Source organism: Physeter macrocephalus, chromosome 18 (genome assembly GCF_002837175.3).
Source record: "Physeter macrocephalus isolate SW-GA chromosome 18, ASM283717v5, whole genome shotgun sequence".
Classification (NCBI taxonomy): Eukaryota; Metazoa; Chordata; class Mammalia; order Artiodactyla; family Physeteridae; genus Physeter; species Physeter macrocephalus.
This window is the reverse complement of record NC_041231.1, coordinates 16,983,846-17,005,451: the sequence shown is the minus strand read 5'-3', so window position 1 is coordinate 17,005,451 and position 21,606 is coordinate 16,983,846. Positions and strand designations below refer to the sequence as shown.

General features: G+C 42.5%; 1 protein-coding gene and 1 non-coding gene across 2 annotated transcripts in view; both read left to right on the top strand.

The window, feature by feature from the left end:
• CNTN4 (contactin 4) overlaps positions 1-21,606 on the top strand; it is a 522,574-nt gene that overhangs the window by 489,845 nt on the left and 11,123 nt on the right. The window contains exons 12-18 of the mRNA XM_055079827.1: positions 2,102-2,277; positions 8,372-8,492; positions 13,180-13,338; positions 15,449-15,598; positions 17,434-17,504; positions 18,565-18,799; positions 21,013-21,125. Coding sequence (XP_054935802.1) covers positions 2,102-2,277; positions 8,372-8,492; positions 13,180-13,338; positions 15,449-15,598; positions 17,434-17,504; positions 18,565-18,799; positions 21,013-21,125 — 1,025 coding nt within the window. The remainder of the gene's footprint in view (positions 1-2,101; positions 2,278-8,371; positions 8,493-13,179; positions 13,339-15,448; positions 15,599-17,433; positions 17,505-18,564; positions 18,800-21,012; positions 21,126-21,606) is intronic.
• On the top strand, positions 3,962-4,065 carry LOC112064981 (U6 spliceosomal RNA). Its single transcript, XR_002891770.1, has one exon. It is a non-coding gene; the product is annotated as a U6 spliceosomal RNA (small nuclear RNA).

Genomic DNA, 21,606 nt, shown 5'->3' with positions numbered 1-21,606 from the left:
TTGTATGGCTGAGTAATATTCCATTGTATATATGTGCCACATCTTCTTTATCCATTCATCTGTTGATGGACACGTAGGTCGCTTCCATGTCCTGGCTGTAAGCCTCAGGTTTTGAAACAAACAGTTTTGTCTCCCATTACCTCTTAGCTAGAAGTACCTGTTTTTTACTTCTCATTTCATGGACATCATTCGTTCAGCAGTGACTAAAAGCACACCAGTCCACTCATCATGAGCTTTACCTACTTTCAGAAGACAGCAAAAGTATGTCCCTCCACTAGATTATAATCTATTTATGGACACAGACTTTCCTTTTTTAATGACCTGAGATGTTTGCTTTCCACAGTTGGATAAAAGGGTAGAAAAACTGTTTTAAATACTCTCTTTAAAGAGGAAATTTTAGTGGGTGGGTTGTTGGAAAAAGAGACCAATCTAAAGTCTTCTGTGAGACTCCATTACAAAATCCTCAGCTGAGATTTTAATCTAAGAGCTACATTCAGTAAATGTTTATGTGACACAGAGCGTGTGAAACACAATCCTGTGAATGTTGAAGGGGATTAACCATTGTTCTTATATTGTTTTTGTTTGCTTTTGATTTGTCTTCTTTATTATGGTTTGTTTGGTTGGTTTTGTTTGACTTGGTTTAGTACAGAGAAATTTCTGGAATATGGCTGAATTCATAATTTTATTCTTTAGGCACTAATATGACCTTTTTATTTAACTCAAATTGCTTGTCACCATTTTATTCTCTGACACCATTTATGAAAGCCTATTTCAGTGAGAAATAAGAGACTACCTATGTGTGAATGTAGTTTTAGAGTTTAGAAACTCTCTTGGCTAAGCAAGTCCTTTCTGTTCCCAATTAAAACTGTAATGTAAAGGGTGAATTTAAAAATGAATTAGTAGTCCTTATTTTAAAGAAGTAATATACGAGTAAAGTCAGACAGAGAAAGACAAATATTATTATATCATTGATATGTGGAATCTAAAAAAATGATACAAATGAACTTATTTACAAAGCAGAAAGACTCACAGACATAGAAAACAATCTTATGGTTACTGAAGGGGAAGGCGGGAGCTACATTAGGAGTTTGGGAGGATGATACACACTACTGTATATAAAATAAACAAGGACCTACTGTATAGCACAGGGAACTATATTCTATATCTTGTAATAACCTATAGTGGAAAAGAATCTGAAAAAGAATGTATACGTATGTATAACTGAATCACTTTGCTGTACAGCAGAAACGAACACAACATTGTGAATCAACTATTATTCAATAAAAAAGTTATATGTACATACAATTTTGTCAGTGATGTTCATTACAGCATTATTTATAATTATAATAAAATTTGCTAAAATGTTTACTCGTTTCAAAGTGATTGAGACTATTAACAGCATATTATGCAGATTATAAAAATATGTGGATAAAGGTATAAGCCTATATTAAGTAGAGAAAAATGGAAAATCACATGTGTAGCATGTTTACAATAATGCAAAACAAGACAACTGAAAAACTATGAATCCAAAAGACAGGAGGAAATTATACTAAAAATGAAAATAGGGGTTTTATCTGGACAGTCAGAAACTAAGTAGGATTTTGTTTTGTTTTGTTTTGGTCCCTTCTTTCAAATTCCCTGAATTTTCTAAATTCCCTATACTAAACATGTATCGCTTTTATAATAGAAAAAAAAACCCAACAAACTTCACATTAACATGAATTTTCCTGTTTGCACTCAGCTGCAGTATGGCTTTCTAGTGAAACTGGAGAGATCTAAAAATCTTTCTGAAGAGATAATTTCAGAGCAGTCTGCCAGAAGTAGGCCCTTCTGTAAGTGTCTTAAGGGAGCTAACCCCAGTGCTCCCCACCTGAGTTCTGCTTTTCTGTGAAGGTTCACATAATAAGTGTTTTCATCTTTTCGTATTAAAAATGACCTCCTGGCCCGACTCGAAGCTTCCCAGATGACTAAGGTTTGCCGGTCACAGACTAAGACAAAATAAAGCCAGACTCCTTAGTATTTCATGCTGCACTTGGATTCTATGTTTTATTTCCACACCAGCTCACAGGCTTTGTTGTTTTGCTTTGTTTTCACTCTCCAGATCCAACAAGGGTAATGGTACCCCCTTCCAGTATGGATGTCACTGTTGGGGAAAGTATCGTTCTGCCATGCCAGGTAACCCACGATCACTCGCTAAACATCGTGTTTACTTGGTCATTTAATGGACACCTGATAGACTTTGACAAAGACCGGGACCACTTTGAAAGAGTCGGAGGGGTAAGTATTAATATCACACTATCCACAGGAAATGCAGTCAGCAACTAAAGGTCTCCAAACTGACTCAAACGAGTTGTTTAGACTAACTTTTGTTCAGACACCTTATTTCCAAAAACTCTTGGTTAATATCTGCTCCTTTTTGCGTGATGAATGCAGCCCTGCTCATTGAGCCACCTATAGGCCGTGCCTTTTCTTAATCCTCATAATCCTTAACCCTATAGGTTAGTTATCCATTACTGTGTACGAATGAGAAAACTGAGGGTAATGGGAGATATATGGGTTGCCTGGCCCTCACTGCTACTAAATTGCAGAAATCAGCTTCAAACTTCAAATCCCAAGTTCTCTGCCCCATACTGTACCATATGCCATTGAACCTGATGAAGAAAATAGCTTAATGACAGTTTACTCAGATGCTTTTAGGCTGCTGATTAAACACCCTTTGGCTCTTGTAGAAGACTTATCATTGTGAGGTTAGGGCTCTCTTTCTTGAATCTGTAAGTCTGATCAGAGTATTTAATATCTCCAGATAATTTGAATTCTAATCATTGAATTTTCAAAATGCCTTACTTTCCATAAAATACACATAGTATCATTGAACTCTCACACCAACAAGAGGGTAACTCTGGAAACAGTTTGAATCTGTCACAATCATTCTCAAAAATAATTTTTCTGCCCTTGGGACTTCCCTGAAGGTCCAGTGGTTAAGACTTTACCATCCAATGCAGGGGGTGCGGGTTCAATCCCTGGTCGGGAAGCTAAGATCCCACACGCTTCACGGCCAAAAAAACCAAAACATAAAAAAAAAAAAAAAAAAAACAGAAGCAAAGACTTTAAAAATGGTCCACATCCAAAAAATCTTTAAAACACAAAATTGTTCTGCCCTAACATAGCCCTACTCTCCTATTAGTAAGGAAGATTCAGGGGGGAGGGATAAATTGGGAGATTGGGATTGACATATACACACTACTCCAGCACCGAGACATAGGGTTTTCCTCATTTAAGAGAAAGTTGTGCATCCATGACGGCCATTGTCCTTGTCCTGCCCTCCCTTGGACCCTGACTGCAGTGGAAGCTTCAGGTCCTGGTTACACTTGTGGAGGGCCGGGGCGGGGTGCGGAAGCTCGTTGTTACGTTCAGTATTTTGAGACAGAGGGGTCTCAGGTACATCCAGGCACTTAGATGAAAGTCCCCAAGTCCCCGTCTGTCACTTTAGCTCTATTGAAATGAAGCCTCATTTCCCCAGTATTATGGGATGGACTTCGCTTTGACGAGTGAATTTATCCTGTGAACTCACCTCATCCAGTTTGTCTCAAGCCACTCATTTAATCTTTGGAGCTAGGGAAACCCAGAAGACATGTCACTCATTGACACTTTTTCACTTGTCACACCAGATTTGCTTCTATGGAACAGCAAAGATATCGTTTTTGGAGAACTGCAGTATGCTTTACACGTTGCTTCAGAAACAGAACTACTAAAGTGAATCCAAGTTAATGAAAAAGTTTATCTCTTCAGTATAATGTAATGTTATAAATATAGCAAAAATATCCTCTGAAATAGCATGAGATGGTTTTCTGCTAAAAATGAAAAGCACTCCATGTCGCTCTCTGATACTGCTTTTTTTTTTCTTTTTTAGTTAAAAAATTTGAATAGGTATTCCATTCACATAGGTTTAAAAAGAACGATAGTGCTTGGTTCAGCAGCACAGATACTAAAATTGGAACAATACAGAGATTAGCATGGCCCCTGTGCAAGGATGACATGCAAATTTGTGAAGTGTTCCAAATTTTTATATCGTGTGATATTGCTTATATGTGGAATCTAAAAAAAGGGTACAAATGAACTTATTTACAAAACAGAAATAGAGTCACAGATGTAGAAAACAAAGTCATGGTTAACAAGGGGGAAGGGGGGGAGGGATAAATTGGGAGATTGGGATTGACATATACACACTACTATACATAAAGTAGATAACTGATAAGGACCTATTGAATAGCACAGGGGACTCTACTCAATACTCTGTAATGACCTGTATGGGAAGAGAATCCGAAAAAGAGTGGATATATGGATGTATAACTGATTCACTTTGCTGTACACCTGAAACTAACACAACATTGTAAATCAACTATAGTCCAATAAAAATTTTTAAAAAAACAAAAACAGGTTCATTCTGGCTGCTATTATCATGGAGGGGTCCAATCAAAGACAGCAGAATATAAGCCTGAGTCTGTGTTGAAAAGCCCTCCCCTCCCTCTTGCTCGCACAGGAATCTGATTTACTCACCTCATCTTACCCCCATCCCTTATGTTGGGAATAAATGGACTAAGGCTTACAAATCATCCGTATGATAATGTGGAGGGCCTATGTTCCTCTCAAAGATAGTGCTATTCCTCTTATTTACATTCTTGCTGCCTTTCTCAAACAGTACCTCTCCACTGAATTACAGAACACCAAAAATGATTTGAGTAACTATTTTCTCAGCTCTCCCAAGGATCGTATACAACTGGTACCATTTTAGATGCGTGAGACAGAAGTTAATTCGTTACATCAGTGGATGACTCGAGTCATTAGTAATTCTCTCTTGGAGTCCTGGTTGAGGAAGGCTGGATGAAATTGCCATTATTAACCATTCTGAACCACTTTGATACGGTTCAGCCTAATAACTTTGCCCAAGTGAGAGTGATATTAACTACTTCACAAAGGCATTGAGGATATTAAATACCTTCAGGTCTAGAAAACTACACAGCCCGATGCCTACCACAAAAGAAATATGTGAGAAACATTAACGGTTGTAGTCATTGAAGGAAGGGTAACATTAATTCTAATAACATGAGCATATATACTGAGAAAACCTTCATAGATTAAGCAGAATATTTGTTTTCAGACTAGAAAAAATGTCTTGGGCATAAGAGATAATAAAAAATAAAAATATTATCTCTCAGAATGGCACAGGCACCAACCAATCAGAACAGACGCTTAGGAAATCAAAATAGAAGTCCTGCCCATCAGACAGATGTGCACCTCATGCCGGACGGGCTGCACATCAGCCAGGGCTGAGGCACAGATGGAGACACCCGTGATGGAGTCAAGCTCTAGTGACCGCCTTTTGTCGAGACCTCTGTCCATGGAATCACTCTCATGAGCCTTTTGTATGGGAAGTGTTTGTCTCTTTTGTGATACCAGTACGAGCACCAATCAACCATTGCTAAGAAGTAACTGCAAAATGCGGGACAGCGCTACAAATTGTGAGAGCTAAGTGTATCAGCCACCAGGATCCTTAGTGTCTATAGGGTTAGCGCTGGATAACAGAAGAGGTAAGGAAGCAATTCTGAAGTCAAGCCCATTTGTCAGTTTCTACTTCCTGTGTCAGTATGGTACAGACGATGCTTGGGAGAGCCGACCTATTGGCAGTGTTTGCAAGAGTTATTATTTCATCGTCCTCTGAGCGGCTCTGAGTGTTCGGTCAGGAACAGAGCAGACAACAGGGCTGTTTTGTTCTCTTTGGTAGGAACATAAATGTAGATCTCAGTAAACAGTTTGGTCTGTATGACTTTGAAGGGAAAGAGAAAGTTATTGGGGTCTCCTTCTGTGAGACTCATACCTCAATCCCGACTTTATTTTTTTTCTTTGTTTCGCTTTTACCTTAAAAACACAAATCTGGTCAAAATCTGCAAATAAGGAGAGCACACTCCAAACCACACAGTCATAAAATTCTGTTAATGGATTGCTGTGCTCTGAAATCTGCTGGCTACAACTGGTTTCTTTGACCTTCAAGCCCTTATTGAATAAAACAAATTATTGAGATAGTGTAGCCATTTCCTTTAAACCACTATGACTTCCCACTTTCCCTGCACATACTCCCTTGTGAGGCATATTTTTTGTTTAAGCCTCTGTTCAAAGTCCTAGCACATGAAATGTCTTAGGTAAAGTAGTATTAATAATCATGATGATGATGATGCCTTATATTTGCAAAGTGCCTAATCATTTATCAAGCATTTTCATATGTATCAGCTCTTTAATCCTCAGAGAATCTCTGTGAAATATGGTAGCAATTATCCTATTTTACTAGCAATTATAAGACTTGATTAGTAAATAGTAGAATCTGGATGAGAACCCAAGTGTTATAAATGAAAAATAGATTTCAGGTTTAAAAAAAAAATCACAGCTCTCCTTGAATTAGATTTAATGTCTTTGACATAATTGTTTCACAAAGAAAACTGATCGTAGCCATCCGTAATACTAGTTTAAATTTACTCTGTGCTTCACAGTTTTCAGGATTTTACATACACATACAATCTCATTTGATTCTCACAAGCTAGCACGGTAGGCAATGCATCCTTCTTTCACAGGTCAATAAACTAAGGCCCAGAGGCATTAAGAGACTCACAGGAAGTCACGCAGCAGGGATCCGCCCCAGACAACTAAGTCCCAAAACTTCAGCTCTCTCTTGACGATATGCTTTTGCCTTTCTTCTAATCCTGTTTACAACTATTGGCAGTTCTGTGTCTTTCATTGCCGTGGGTAGATATGTAATATGCTGTACTGAAACCAAGGAGGGAAACTAAGTACACATTTAGAATGAGAATAAGATCTTTCCAGCTGATAGTACAGCAGTCTGGTAACGAGTAGGGACTGGAGCCTGAAGCTGTGTGGGCTCACATTCTGGTTCTGCCACTGACCAGCTAAGTCACTCTAGGCAAGACGAATAACCTCTTTGTGCTCGAGTTTCCTCATCTGTAAAGTAGGGATAATAAAAGTACCTACCTTGGGCTTCCCTGGTGGCGCAGTGGTTGTGAGTCCACCTGCCGATGCAGGGGACGCGGGTTCGTGCCCCGGTCTGGGAAGATCCCACATGCCACGGAGCGGCTGGGCCCGTGAGCCATGGCCGCTGAGCCTGTGCGTCCGGAGCCTGTGCTCCGCAACGGGAGAGGCCACGACAGTGAGAGGCCCGCGTACCGCAAAAAAAAAAAAAAAAAAAAAAAAAAAAAAAAAGGTACCTACCTCACAGGACATGTCAGTATTTGGTGTAATATATGCCTGCCAGATATTAAGTACCATTAAGTATTATCCAATATTATTGTCATTTAGAAGAATAACAATAGGGCCAAAATAACCTATGTTATCTTGTCATCCATCAAGGTTTAGAAATAAGCATAGCTTCCTGACTCTGAACCCTTGGGTGTTCGCTTGCTCAAGCAGCTGTTCGCCAAGCTTTTGATTAACAGAGCTCTGAAACCAAACTCCAAGGTGTAGCAGTGTTCTTCAGTTAAAATGCCAGCTTTGTGATGGCCTGTGGAGGCATCTCCTCACATTTATTAAAAGTACTGTTATCCCACGTGCCGCAGAGCAGCTGGGCCCGTGAGCCGTGGCCGCTGGGCCTGTGCGTCCGGAGCCTGTGCTCCGCAACGGGAGAGGCCACAGCAGAGGGAGGCCCGCATACCATAAAAGTACTGTGCTGGTGAATGATGTAGAAATATTTCTAGGGCACATAGACATCCGTACCGGCATGTAATTAGTCCTATTCATCTGCTGATCGAACATACATTTGGCAGTGGAAAACAAATTAGCACTGTTCCACACTAGGTGATGCAAGATTTCCTTGGAGAGTCTGGTCCTCATAATTCATTAATTCAAACCTGGGAGCAGTCAGAATGATGGCTGTAAGACAGGGTTGTGCAGTAACATACAGATGATTCCAAATGTGGGCTTGCCTCCCCTTTCCAAATAAAGAGTTCCCAACCAAGTACTGCAGTGCCAGCGAATGCTGTAGGCTGCGGGCATATCTGAAGAAACCCCCAGGACTAGGTCAGCAGCTGCTTTATTACGTAAGTTTAAGTGCTTCCGACGTGGATGGCAAACTGCTCCAGAGACACAGAGAAGCCAGACACCTGAGGTCTTGTCCTAGGTGTGTTCTGAAGATGTTGCTGTTCTTATCTCTCAGGCAGGCTCACATATTTTTAATAGGCCATGGCTTGCATCACTAACGTTTCCATCAGCCAGTGTAAAATAAATCCATTAGTCACAGTGTCCTTCGTGTGATAATGATATTTAGAGCTCATTAAAAAGTAATTGTAGCCACTTTCCCCTACTTTATCAGCAGGATTCAGCTGGTGATTTGATGATCCGAAACATCCAGCTGAAGCACGCTGGGAAATATGCCTGCATGGTCCAGACAAGTGTAGACAAGCTGTCTGCCGCTGCTGACCTGATTGTGAGAGGTATGGGAATTTGGGGTTTTATTCTTAAAATATATTTGTGATATCTGCTCCTGCACAGAGTTCTAAAAAGCTCAGTGGTTTAGAATTACAGGGGAAAAGACGATGGAAGGTAAACATTGTAAACAGTGGTTAAGAGTCTACAGAAGTTTTGTGTGCAGCTATTTCTCGTAGGCGATCAGAAAGCGCAGAGCAAATTCAGTTACTCTGTACTGAAAATAACTCCTATAAATGTTCCCAGTACTCTGATTTATAGTGTTGGAATTCAACACCAGAATAACTAGAACAGAATAACTTTAGATTAAGAAAAGCAAATAGGGGCTTCCCTGGTGGCGCAGTGGTTGAGAGTCCGCCTGCTGATGCAGGGGACACGGGTTCGTGCTCCGGTCCGGGAAGATCCCACATGCCGCGGAGCGGCTGGGCCCGTGAGCTGGGCCTGCGCATCCGGAGCCTGTGCTCCGCAACGGGAGGGGCCACAACAGTGAGAGGCCTGCGTACTGCAAAAAAAAAAAAAAAGCAAATAGCTTAAAGAAGGATCAAATTTTGCCTTTTGCTGTTTCATCTGGGCTCAACCAAATTACAGTAAGTCCCCTACATACGAACCTTCAAGTTGCAAACTTTCAAAGATGCGAACTTGCGTTCCATCAACGTCAGGCGTGAGTGACATTGCAGCTTGCCCTCCATCTCCTGTTGTTGACAATCCTTCAGCTCCACCGTCTCCCACCTCCTCTTCCTCCTCCAGTCAGTAACTCTTCTTGCATGTTGACTTGATGCCAGCCCCTGTATGCCAGCTGTTACACTGTACTACTGTACTTTTCAAGGTATTGTACTGTGAGATTAAAAATGTTTTCTTTATTTTTTATATATTATTTCTGTGAAAAGTATTGTAAACCTATTACAGTACAGTACTCTATAGCTGACTGTGTTAGTTGGGTACCTAGGCTAACTTTGTTGGACTTAGGAACAAATTGGACTTAACGAACTCGCTCTCAGAATGGAACTCATTCGCATGTCGGGGACTTACTGTAGTGAGTTAGGTCACTGATGTAACAGTGGCTTAAGTAAAATCATCACCAGTTTTTCCCATTTTTTTTCCTCTAAAGTTAATAGTTCTGTCCAGTTTCTAAAATATGCCTTTAGAAGGAAATAGTTCCTGCCTGGGATATAGTAAATAAGCAGGAAGTTGATGTCAAAACTGACATTGGTGAGATTCTCTCGCATATGACAGTCATGGCCTAACTTCATCCAAATGGCTGTGAATGACTTGGCTGAGCCTCACCAAACCGATGTTTAAAGGAACAGTAAGTGGACTTTTAAGAACTATTTTTTAATTAAAGTTCAAGTCTTTGTGAACCAGTGTACATGCCAGAATCAAACTGATGCATGCTCAGGGGTTTGCTAAAGTTAAATGTAAAGCCAAATCAGAACATCCAAATAGGGCTTCGCTGGTGGCGCAGTGGTTGAGAGTCCGCCTGCCGATGCAGGGGACGCGGGTTCGTGCCCCGGTCCGGGAAGATCCCACATGCCGCGGAGCGGCTGGGCCCGTGAGCCGTGGCCGCTGAGCCTGCGCATCTGGAGCCTGTGCTCCGCAACGGGAGAGGCCACAACAGTGAGAGGCCCGCGTACCGCCAAAAAAAAAAAAAAAAAAAAATCCAAATAATCTCTTAGCCAGTGTCTCCTTCATTCAAACCCTAACTATTGGTGTTTAGGAATCTTTGGCCAGCAGAATTTTGAGTGCAAGCGAACAAATCCAGGGGGTATCAGGTTTGGAGGCAGGATGAATCTGAGTACACAGAGAATAAGGTATTATTGGAAGCCACCAAAAGTGTTACTATATCCTGTGTGCATAACATGAGGGGGGAGGTGTGTGGAAGTTAGCAACTCAAACTGATTGTCAAGAGAGGTTAAAGAAAAATAGCTTTTCCATCGGGTCTGCTTTGGTTCCCCTTTAAATCGCCTTAAAAACCTTTCTATAATGGAAGGAATAAGGGCTAGAGAAGAGAAAGAACTTCCAACCTGGGTAGAGCTACCCATAGTATAACCTACGGGACCGGGTTTATTTCCATTTTAAAATATACCAGAGCTGGTCTTCTCTCCCACTGGAGACCAAAAGAATTCTGTTGTTGCAAATGTATCCTCTATTTCATTAGGATAATGTTCAGATCAGCAGTTTAAACACCAATAAATTAGACTAATAAATATTTAAATTAGTAATAGTTGAATTTCTTAAATGATATTGTATACTTCATTTCACAGAAAATAACATTAAATACCAAGAGGAATTTGCAAATGTGGTCTAAAAGAACATCTAGCCTGATCAGTTAATAAAGCCAATAAATTAATATGCCATTTTAAACCATAATCTTTTGTTTTACCTCCTCTTAGCTCTGCCCTTTCAGCTTTTCTGCACGTTGCAGAGGCAAGGCTGGTATGCGTTTCACTGACCTGTAAGAGATTTTTGTATCTGCAACTAGTAAAGCTTGGAGTCTTGGCTCTGGCTTCCTTGATTCTCTGATACCTACTTTATTTAATCTAGAGCACTCGAACAGCAGCTAGAAAGGCCACCCTTCCCTGAGAAACAAACAGGGATGCAGGTGTAACACCTGCATTCCCTCTGCTGTTGCCTGTGACACAAACTGTTTGAGCCCCAGACCCTGTTAACACTTTGCTCAGAGGATAAACATTTGCTCATTTTGTCATTTTGAAAGAGAGACCCAACTTCCCCAAAACAAAGGCGGTAAACATTCTGTGGGGTTTAGCGTATCTACACATGGGTGGGGCTGGTAGCAGGGACGTAACAAACAGCAAACCGTGCTCTGAAAGTACCATCTTACTCCCAGTGGCCAACTTCATGCCACCCCTTCATGTCCTTCTTCCTAGTTGCCTACAGTGGGCTCAGATCTTCCTCTGTCAATTTAATTCATTGAGCAATGTGGAGAGGAACACTTTTCTCCTTGTGGTACTTTGATTGTAAAGGCCGTGGAAGGAGCATCTATTTTAAAAAAGGATGGGAATGCTAGGATGAGAAAGCTAGTGAGAAAAAAAAAAAAAGATTATGTTGTCTTCTGGACTTTTCTCTGGTTAATAAGAGTCCTGAAGACCAGAGGTTACCTCAGTCCTATCTAGGTGGCATTAGACTGACATGCTGAAATGTCACTGTGGAAAATTAATCAGTGCCAGCATACAGACTTGCAGACCTTTCATTCAGGAGTAGGAGGGAGAAGTTAAATTTAGTCTCATCTGTGGGTCTATAAGAAATGATTTTTAAAAAAGGAAAGAGAAATTTAGGGCATCACTTAAAGGGTGAAGAAGTAAGTCCCAGAACAAAGTGTTACTTCCAGAAATTGCCATTAACTTCTCAGCACTCTGCGAAAGGTCTCTTTCTTCCCCGCCCCTGCGCCATGGCCCCGTATTATTTTGGAAGAACGTGTGATTGCTGTGCAGGGCCTCAGCACATCCCTCCCAGGAAGATCTCCTTACTCCTGTCTGATGGACACAAGTTGTGTCGTTATGTGTCCCTCACACTCACCTTCTCTGCCCAGGTGGTCACCTGTTAGAAGTGCCTTTAACCGCCTCCTAAGAGCGTTTCGCGTTGGAATCAAGGACAGCTTTGAGTCTTTGCTCTGCCTCTGCTGTTATTTTGTGTTTGCTTACCAACAACTTTCCAGCCCTCTGTTTCTTTATGATTTACAAGCCTTCATTTAAAACTGATTTCCTCCCGTTTCAATGGTCTAAGTACAATGGCAGAAACAATGCACATCCAGAACAGAAGGAGGAAAATACAGGTATGAAACTTACAGAGACTGCCAATGTGGTCCTTCGACTCCAACCCGATTTTGAAATAGCTTTGAAGAAGGCGCAGCCTTGAGGCTGTTGCACACAAGCCACTTTCACAGCAGTTCCCTGGCACACAAGTGTGTGCTGGCATTTTACGTGGACTTTCCAATGCAGCTGGAACGTACAGAGCAGCACTGAGACCCCCAAAGTTCTAAAGTCATTTTCGCTCACGTCATCAGGGGTAGAAATGACCATTTCCAGAAGGCTCCAATCTTCACTTACCACTACTATATCCCCAGATAACAGTGTCCAACCCATAGTAGGAACTTGTAATATATGATGGATGGATTAATGAATTTGGGCCCTGGTGGTACCCCAATATTCTCTCTTGACACCTAGAACAAATATTCTATTGTAATTCTTTGTATACCTCCTGGTTTTTCCTATTATATTGTGAAGCCGTGGAAGGAAGGGGCCAGGCCATGTCTCGCTCATCTCTGTAGTTTCAGAGCCTAGAAGAAAGCCAGGCTCCTAATAGCTATTCAAAAAGGAATTGACGGGCTTCCCTGGTGGCGCAGTGGTTGAGAGTCCGCCTGCCGATGCAGGGGATGCGGGCTCGTGCCCCGGTCCGGGAAGATCCCACGTGCCGCGGAGCGGCTGGGCCCGTGAGCCATGGCCGCTGAGCCTGCGCGTCCGGAGCCTGCGCTCCACAACGGGAGAGGCCACAGCAGTGAGAGGCCCGCGTACCGCAAAAAAAAAAAAAACACAAAACACAAAAAGGAATTGACAGGTGATGAATCTGTGGGTGGATGAATCAACGGTTGAATAGGTCAGCGGCCCATTCAACAAAGTGGTCACATCCTTGGACATTTGAACACTCTGCTCAACTTCTGAGGGTCTTGCTCTTTCTCAGGTCCTCCAGGCCCCCCCGAGGCCGTGACCATAGATGAAATTACAGACACCACTGCTCAGCTCTCCTGGAGACCCGGGCCTGACAACCACAGCCCCATCACCATGTATGTCATTCAAGCCAGGACTCCGTTCTCCGTGGGCTGGCAAGCAGTTAATACAGGTACCATGTTGGATGCCGGGTGCTGGTGTCTCACAGGGGCTTCTGAAACTCAGCAGAATGGACACAGCTCTGTGGCAGATGCCGAGAGGCATCTAGGTTCTCCTTCAGACATAGCTACAGATGAGACTTTATGGCAGTGTTTCCTCTACCTCAACCAGTATACTGTTGTTTGATATTTTTCTTTCTACTGATTCATATTTGTTTGTTTGTTAATTTGTTCTAAGTAATAAGTCTGAAATGATAGTAGGTCTGTTGTGTTATATTTTTGACACACATTTTAAAATACATTAGTTATAGAAGTAAAATGCATCATCTATCTGTTCATTGCCTAAAATCATATGTGTGCCACTAGTGGGGCACTTTGAAAAGCAGTGGATTATGTTACTGTTTAATCACAGTCTTCGTAAAGTTTGTACACTGCTTTCAAGAAACCTGTATCTAAGGGCTGCGTGGAGCCTCTTGACTTGCTGCCCATTTTTTTAGATGGATGTAGTTGGGCATGAAGAGGCATGAGATTTTGTAAAATTAAAGAATACATGTGTTGGCCGTACCGTCCCTGCTGCTGTCTATACCTCCAAATTGACTCGTTTTGTTATTTTATTTAGGTTTCGTTTGAGGGAAATACGGACAAACAAGTAGTTATTGCAAGCAAGTTACACACTCTTCTAGTCTTTCCATTTTAGCTTATCTAACCTCTGAAATGGGTTTCTGTGTTTCCAGCTGAATCGCTGACTTTCTTCTGAGTCACAGGAGTGTTTTAGGAAGGAAGGAAAGGACAAATCTGGAAGTTAAGGAGATAAGAATTCTAGTCCTGACCTTGCTAATCAGCAGATTTCTATACATCTTCATTTTCCTCTTCTGTTAAATGGGGATAATAAGAATTGTTATGACCCCATACAGAAATGATTGTGATAGTTAAAAAACAATAAATTACTGTATAAATATAATGAAGGAAAGCAGTGGGATGAAGATGCTGATTCTGTTGACGATAATAATGATGGTTTACAAAAGAAAACAGCGGGAATCGGTTAAGCCCTCACTATGTGCCATATGTTCTGCTAAGTGCTTTTCTTGAGTGTTCTCAACTGCGCTGTGAATAGATATTGTTATTAGCCTTATTTTATGGTGGGGAAACCAAGGCATGGAAAGGTGAAGCAACTTGCCCAAGGTCGTTTGGCTACTGAGTGTGGAGTTAGGGATAGAATCCAGGTTGTCTGACTCCAGAACCCACTTTCTTCACCTTTGGAGGGAAGGACTATATAAGTGTGGCCCCAAGGAGGCTAGAAGCCACTGAAGCCTAGTCACAGGGGCCTCAGCTTTGTCACAGGGGATGTCCCTCTGAGTCTCCTGGGCCCACTGGGAAATCTCCATAGTAATTAATTCAAAACCCAGAAGGTTGTGCAGTGAGCATAGAAGCCAAGTCCAGAGCTCCATGGCTTGTGGCATCAAGTAGGGGGCCCTGTGCTCTGTGAAGGGAGGCCTTCCCCAAATCCTGCTGGAGGAACACTATCAAATTCTGCCTCTCTGACTCTTTTTCTATTCTTCCTGGGCCGTTCCTTTTATGTTTACAGATTCTTTCTTTTGATATGCTAATACAGTTCATTAACAGTAGTTGTGTGGATTTATAACATCATTACTCCATTGTTAAAATAAGTTACAGAGCTTTAGCCATGCAGTCAGACAAAGGTGCAAATCCAGTATGACCTTGGGTGAGTCACTTGACCTTTTTGTGGTACGTTTTCCTCATCTATAAAAATGAAGAGAATAATTTCACCTTACTCATAGGATAGTTGTAAGAATTAAATAATATGCCCAGCCCGATACAGTAAATGCTGAAAAACATGTGAGGTGGAAACAATAGTGATTATGGTCAAGTAGCTTTGGGCTTTGAAGGCTGTCTTTTGTGATGTCATCTGCTGGTGTGTGATTTGAGTTCATTAGTCTGGCACAGAGAGGTCTGGGATTACCTCCCTGCAAGGGCTGTTTGTGCAGCTACCCTCAGACCTGCAGCAATGCCCCAAACACGGTAACGGTGATGATGATGGATAGAAGTTCCTATCTTCCTAACATGGAATCCCATGAAACATGCTCACCTTTTGATGTCTTTCAGTCCCAGAACTCATTGATGGGAAGACATTCACAGCAACTGTGGTGGGTTTGAACCCTTGGGTCGAATATGAATTCCGCACAGTTGCAGCCAACGTGATTGGGATTGGGGAGCCCAGTCAGCCCTCTGAGAAGCGGAGGACAGAAGAGGCCCGTGAGTAGCACCAAGGATACGGGAGCTCCTGTTCCTTAGGGAAAGGCTTTGAATCTCCCCGCTCTTCAGCCCTAACGAGGCTCTCTGCTAGCCCACCCTTCCCTGGAGTGACTGTAATCATCAGAAATCAGACCAATAGATGCTCAGCTTTACCACCAGGGAGTTTCATTATTTTGTTGGTGTTTTTGTTTTTATTTTTATTTATTAACTTTTATTGAAGTATCGTTGATGCACAATATTATATAAGTTATAGGTGTATAATATGGTGATTCACAATTTTGAAGGTTATACTCCATTTATAGTTATTATAAAATATTGGCTATATTCCCCTGTGTGATATGTCCTTGCAGCTTGTTTTGTACATAATAGTTTGTACCTCTTACTCCCCTACCCCTACATTGCCCCTCCTCCCTTCCCTCTCCCCACTGGTAACCACTAGTTTGTTCTCTCTCTCTGTGAGTCCCAGCAGTGAGTTTCAATCCAGAGTTATGTTCTCACTCTTCATTGGGTTCCCCGGTACAGGGCGAGACACTCTGCTTCGTTCTCTCAAACACCACGTCTTTCTTCACTGGTTCCTTTCTCACCACGACTCTCCTCCCAGGATTATTATTTTTTCAAACGCACACCCACACTTCAAATGAAATCAACTCACAGAAATGTCAAGTGGCAAAGAATAAGTTCTTCAGAAATGTTCAGTAAGAGTTTCTTAGGGTATAAACCCCTCCCAAAAGCTAAGATTGGGAACATCCTAGTAATTCACGCAAGCCTGGTCGGCAGTTTCTAGGAGCTTCTCTGTACGCAGCTTGGGTGAGCACCGTGAGAGAACGACATGAATTCATCTGCATCCGTTGTATTTGTCTCACATAGAGTGGGAGGCCTAGTGTGGGTGTGTGTGAAGGTCCCAGCTGCGATGAGGCCAAATGCTTACTGAAGGAAGAGCAAGGCCCCAGAGCAAATGGAAACTCTGACCCTACTCTTGGACACAAATCCATCTGGCTCTATTTCGTTGGCTTTATCCAAGGGGACATTCCCAGTCACCAAATCTATACCCCAGCCGGACATTTTTAGATTCTGTCTGGAGTCTTTCATTTACAGGATGATACTACAGCTAACCCCATGCTTCCTTTTCCCCTCCAAAATCGTAATTTAATGAATTCCTCTCAGCAATCCTGAGGGGGAAGCTAGCATAATTTACCCTCTTTTACAGAGAAAACCGGGAGTCAAAGAGGTTAAGCACAGTGAGCCAGGGGTCAACCTCTGTCCACCACTTCCTTCAACACCCAGCTCAAAACTCACCTTCCTCCGAGAAGCCATTAGCCCAGCCTGCGCTTCAGAAGGCCTCCGCACTCCTCCATTCTGTCTGTGCTGCACTGTTGTTGGTTGTCGACATTGCTCTGTAATCGTCCTGCATGTGCTTCCACCCTCCAACTAGACTGTGAGCTCTGCAAGGGCAGAGTGTGTATCATCATTTCTTTGTGTACCGCCACGTGGTTCATAAACGCCTACCCAAGCCTTAGAACCAGAACCGCAGTCCTTTCCTCATCCCCCTGACCTTTGGCCTCTAGGGGTGGAGCTGAATCATTGCTCAGTCACGTCAGATAACATGTGTGCCTCTTGTTGAACGGAAAAGAGGTAACTAATAGCAATTTCCTGGGTATGTTTCACTTCCGCAAGCTGATGCCTCGGGACCCTTGACCATAAGATTTCTGATCTCAGAAGACAAAGCTGTGTGCATCCGAGTATCTGTTTAAACTGAGTCACCTCAGCCAGGCAACCTTGCTGGCCCTCTTGGCCTTTGCCACCTGACATGACTTGTTTTCTTGTCTCCTGAACAGTCCCCGAAGTCACCCCAGCTAACGTCAGTGGAGGCGGAGGCAGCAAATCTGAACTGGTTATAACCTGGGAGGTAAATGAATCGCAGAACGAAAGGAATATACGTTAGCCTAGGCTATTTTACTATTTTACTCTGTGTTGAACATATATGGGAAGTTGCCTTCTCTGTTTTTAACGGCAAAAATCCTTTTGAGTGTAAACACTCCCTCTCACGTGAATGGCTAGCAGGAAAAGATGGCACTTGCCCATCAGTTGTGGAGTCAAGTTTTACTTCAGTTAATCACAGGAAAAACAATCATGAAAGGGAAGACAACATAAGAAAAAATGTATATATGTATAATATGCACATTAAAGAAGGCTTGTTTAGAGAAAACCAGTTTTTCTTTTTTTCCTGAATTACTGCAATACCAATTGATTTAAAACATCTGCCCACAATAGACTCCATGTACCAGCACAATTTCCTAAGATTGGCTTTGCTGCAGGAGCCCTCTTGTGTAAAGTATTTTTTCACCAGCGTAGAGGTGTGTTAGTCACCACTTTATTAAAAACTGATTTTGAGAGAGGAGGTCAGAGTTTCAGAAAGAGTCCACAATGATTTTGAAGGATTCTAGGCAACAGCCGCGGAAGTTCAAATCTGTCATTTAACCAGAGCCCCAGCAATGAGAGAAACCACTCACCCCTTCCAGCCCAGCACTTCCAGGCTGAGACGGAAGATCTTGCCTGAGCCAGAATGGTCCTCACTTCTTTGGTGAGAGCTCTTTCAATGAGTGTCCGTGTGACACTGGAGGAAAGATCCTCCTAGATGGTACATGTTGGGAATGTTCGTTTTTAGATCAACCGTCCAGTGTCTTCCACAGTCATTTACTACAGTTTCAGAGCTGGGTCTCCCCCATCAGGAAGCCAGGCTCTCCACTGCAGGTTTTCATTGATTTTTTTTTTTTAACCCTGCTTCAGTCCCCCCCGAATATCTCTGGTAGACTGATGGCAAGTCCCAGATTGAAGACTCTCGACAAAGCCCCCAATAAGATAGCGTGAACACAGGGGCACGTGTGGGGGTGGGGAGTGGAATAAAACAATGTAGCATCTGCATCAAAGTACTGCGGCCTCTGAAAACCGCCTCCCTTTCTTCCCAGACGGTCCCTGAGGAATTACAGAACGGCAGAGGCTTTGGTTACGTGGTGGCCTTCCGGCCTTATGGCAAAATGATCTGGATGCTGACGGTGCTGGCCTCCGCGGACGCCTCCAGATACGTGTTCAGGAATGAGAGCGTCCATCCCTTCTCTCCCTTCGAGGTTAAAGTGGGCGTCTTCAACAATAAAGGAGAAGGCCCTTTCAGTCCCACCACGGTGGTATATTCTGCAGAAGAAGGTATGATGTTTCTTCAATTCCGAGGTGTTGACTTTAGGACGTACAATCAACTTAGCACTCTACCCAGAAACTGAAGGCATATCCTGAATCAAGAAAAGCGTAATATGAAAAATATGACTCATTATCTACCACCAATCTCTTAGAAAGACAGCAACTCCACGGTATATAAAAACAAATGGTTATCCTTTATTAATTCCACTGCTAAGGACCAAAATCTCAAGTACCATATAAGATCTTCATGTCTATGTATATATCACATTACTTTCAACAGAATTCTATTTTATTTTATGCCTTTAAGTGAATGCCAAAATATAATTTGTATTTCCTCTCAATATGATTTTTTTCATAAATCATATTGTACTCAAAAATTATTCTGTTATTAAAGAATAGAGTAAGTCACAAAGCAGTGTGATTGCTCTCATTGCCATCCCGGTGTTATCATGTTTAGGGGTTCTCACTCATTTTTACTGCGTCTGTGCTATCCCTGCTCTCAGAATACCTCTCCTAATGGTCTTCCTTTCCACTGGAGTTCACCTTCATTGTTTCAAAGGTGATGTTCGGAATGAGACCATATTAAAAGTTGAGTCATTGACTTGGAGTAAGTGAAGATGCAAGAAATTCTTCCGTCCAGATAAAGAAGTCAGCGCCTTAGACTCGGTGGTCCTCCATGGTCTAGCCCCCACCTCTCTTTTCTGCCTCAACTCCTGCCCCTCTTCCCTGCATACTCCATGTTCCAACCATAGCCAAAGGACTTGCAATTATCCAAACAAGCTTGAGCCCCTAGTATATGCTTCAACTTCTCTTAATGTTCCCTGCTTTGCCCACCTTGTGACCTCATGATCATCCTTCAAAACTCAAATCAAACAACCAAGGCCTTCTCTCATTTCCCCAGGCCCACGGAGTGAGGTGCTTCTCTTTTTCCTTGTGTCTTAACATTGCCCTGTTATAATTCTCATCTCAATGTATTATGAATTTTGAATTTGAGTTTTATATTCTCACTAAGGTGTGTTTCTTGAGGGCCGGCTATTTATTTTTTACCTCTGTGTCACCAGTGTCAAAACGTGTATGACACACAGACCCCTAATAAATACTGAATGAATTAACACATAAATAGAATCATACATTGTTATAAATAGACAAAACCTTAGGGGTCTCCATGTACTCCATTTTCTGGAACATAATGTGCATTCTAGAGGGAGCACACAATTTGACTGTAAATGGTACTAGATGAACCTTTAAAATTATTTAATACTTATATATTGATTTGAACTGCATCCAAAAAAAATACAGCTATCAAATCAAAACCAGGATTTCATTGATGTTACAACTCACAACATGCCTAGGTTGTTCATTAAGAAAGACCACTGAGGGCTTCCCTGGTGTCGCAGTGGTTGAGAGTCCACCTGCCGAGGCAGGGGCCTGCCGATGCAGGGGACACGGGTTCGTGCCCCGGTCCGGGAGGATCCCGCACGCCCCGGAGCGGCTGGGCCCGTGAGCCATGGCCGCTGAGCCTGCGCGTCCGGAGCCTGTGCTCCACTACGGGAGAGGCCACAACAGTGAGAGGCCCGCGTACCGCAAAAAAAAAAAAAAGAAAAGAAAAGAAAAGAAAGACCACTGAAAGGAAAATCTTTACATAAAAATGGTACACAGCTCTGGCAAAAAGAACTGAAATTTAGGGGACAGACTGGATCCAGACACTCCTTTGCAGCTGAGGAGGTTGAGGCCCAGAAAGCATAAATGACTTGTACAGCCAAGCTTGTAAGACGTGCAGCTGGCTGTGCAGAACTGAACCGTCACCCGGCCCTCCTGAAACTTAGTCAAGTCAGTTGACTCTCCTTTTTTCTGTCTAATTTTCGTAACCAGTGACTACGACTCTCACCTAGGACAAATGCTAATTAAGAAGGATGTGTGTTAAATAAATCGCTGGCTGTGAGACGTGATGCTTAAACTTAAGTGTCCTGGGTTACTTCCCTTCCACCTACCCCTAAATGTAGAAGCCAAAGACTTTGAAAAAGTCTCTTCACCACCATCTCCATCACCATCCTCTCCCAGCTGTTAATGATGGTTTGTTTCTCTGTAAATGAGGGTTTGGATCATAATCACTAAGGACTAGTCTATAATCATTGATTCTTTGCCCGTATGATGCCTTTGCATCTAGAAGCCTATTCTGATGCAGCTGATAGAGTCATAACTTTTTCCATACTTATCTGCAGAACCCACCAAAGCACCAGCCAACATCTTTGCCAGAAGTCTTTCTGCAACAGACATTGAAGTCTTCTGGGCCTCCCCCATGGAAAAGAATAGAGGTCGGATACAAGGGTATGAGGTAAGCAAGAGATAGGTGCCTTGGTTCTGGGAAAGGGTCCCTACCCCTCATTGAGAACTTTCTAGAAACCCTCTGATGGGGAAAAGACCTAAAGTTCCATTTAGAGGCATTTGTTTTAGAGAATAGTTGTTTCTAAAGGAGCATGAATGGAAGCCCTGAGCATTCCACTGTGAGATTACCCGTTTCCATGGTACGCTCCAGAGAGCTCTGTCTAAATACATGCAGGTCTAAGCATGTATAAGATGGTTGGCAAATTGAGCTTTGACTTCTGATACACCGAGGATCACTTGGGCTCAAAACAAGGTGGGGAAAAAGGGAGAAATACCCAACCATGACTGTGCCAGTTTACCATCTCACTCTGAAGCTAAGAACAAAGAGGGGGGCTTTTTAATTACCGATAATTTCTCAGAGCACACAAAGCTCTTGGTTCTGAAAGCTCTGCTTACGACTTGCTGTATAGAAAATTAACTCTGTCATAAGA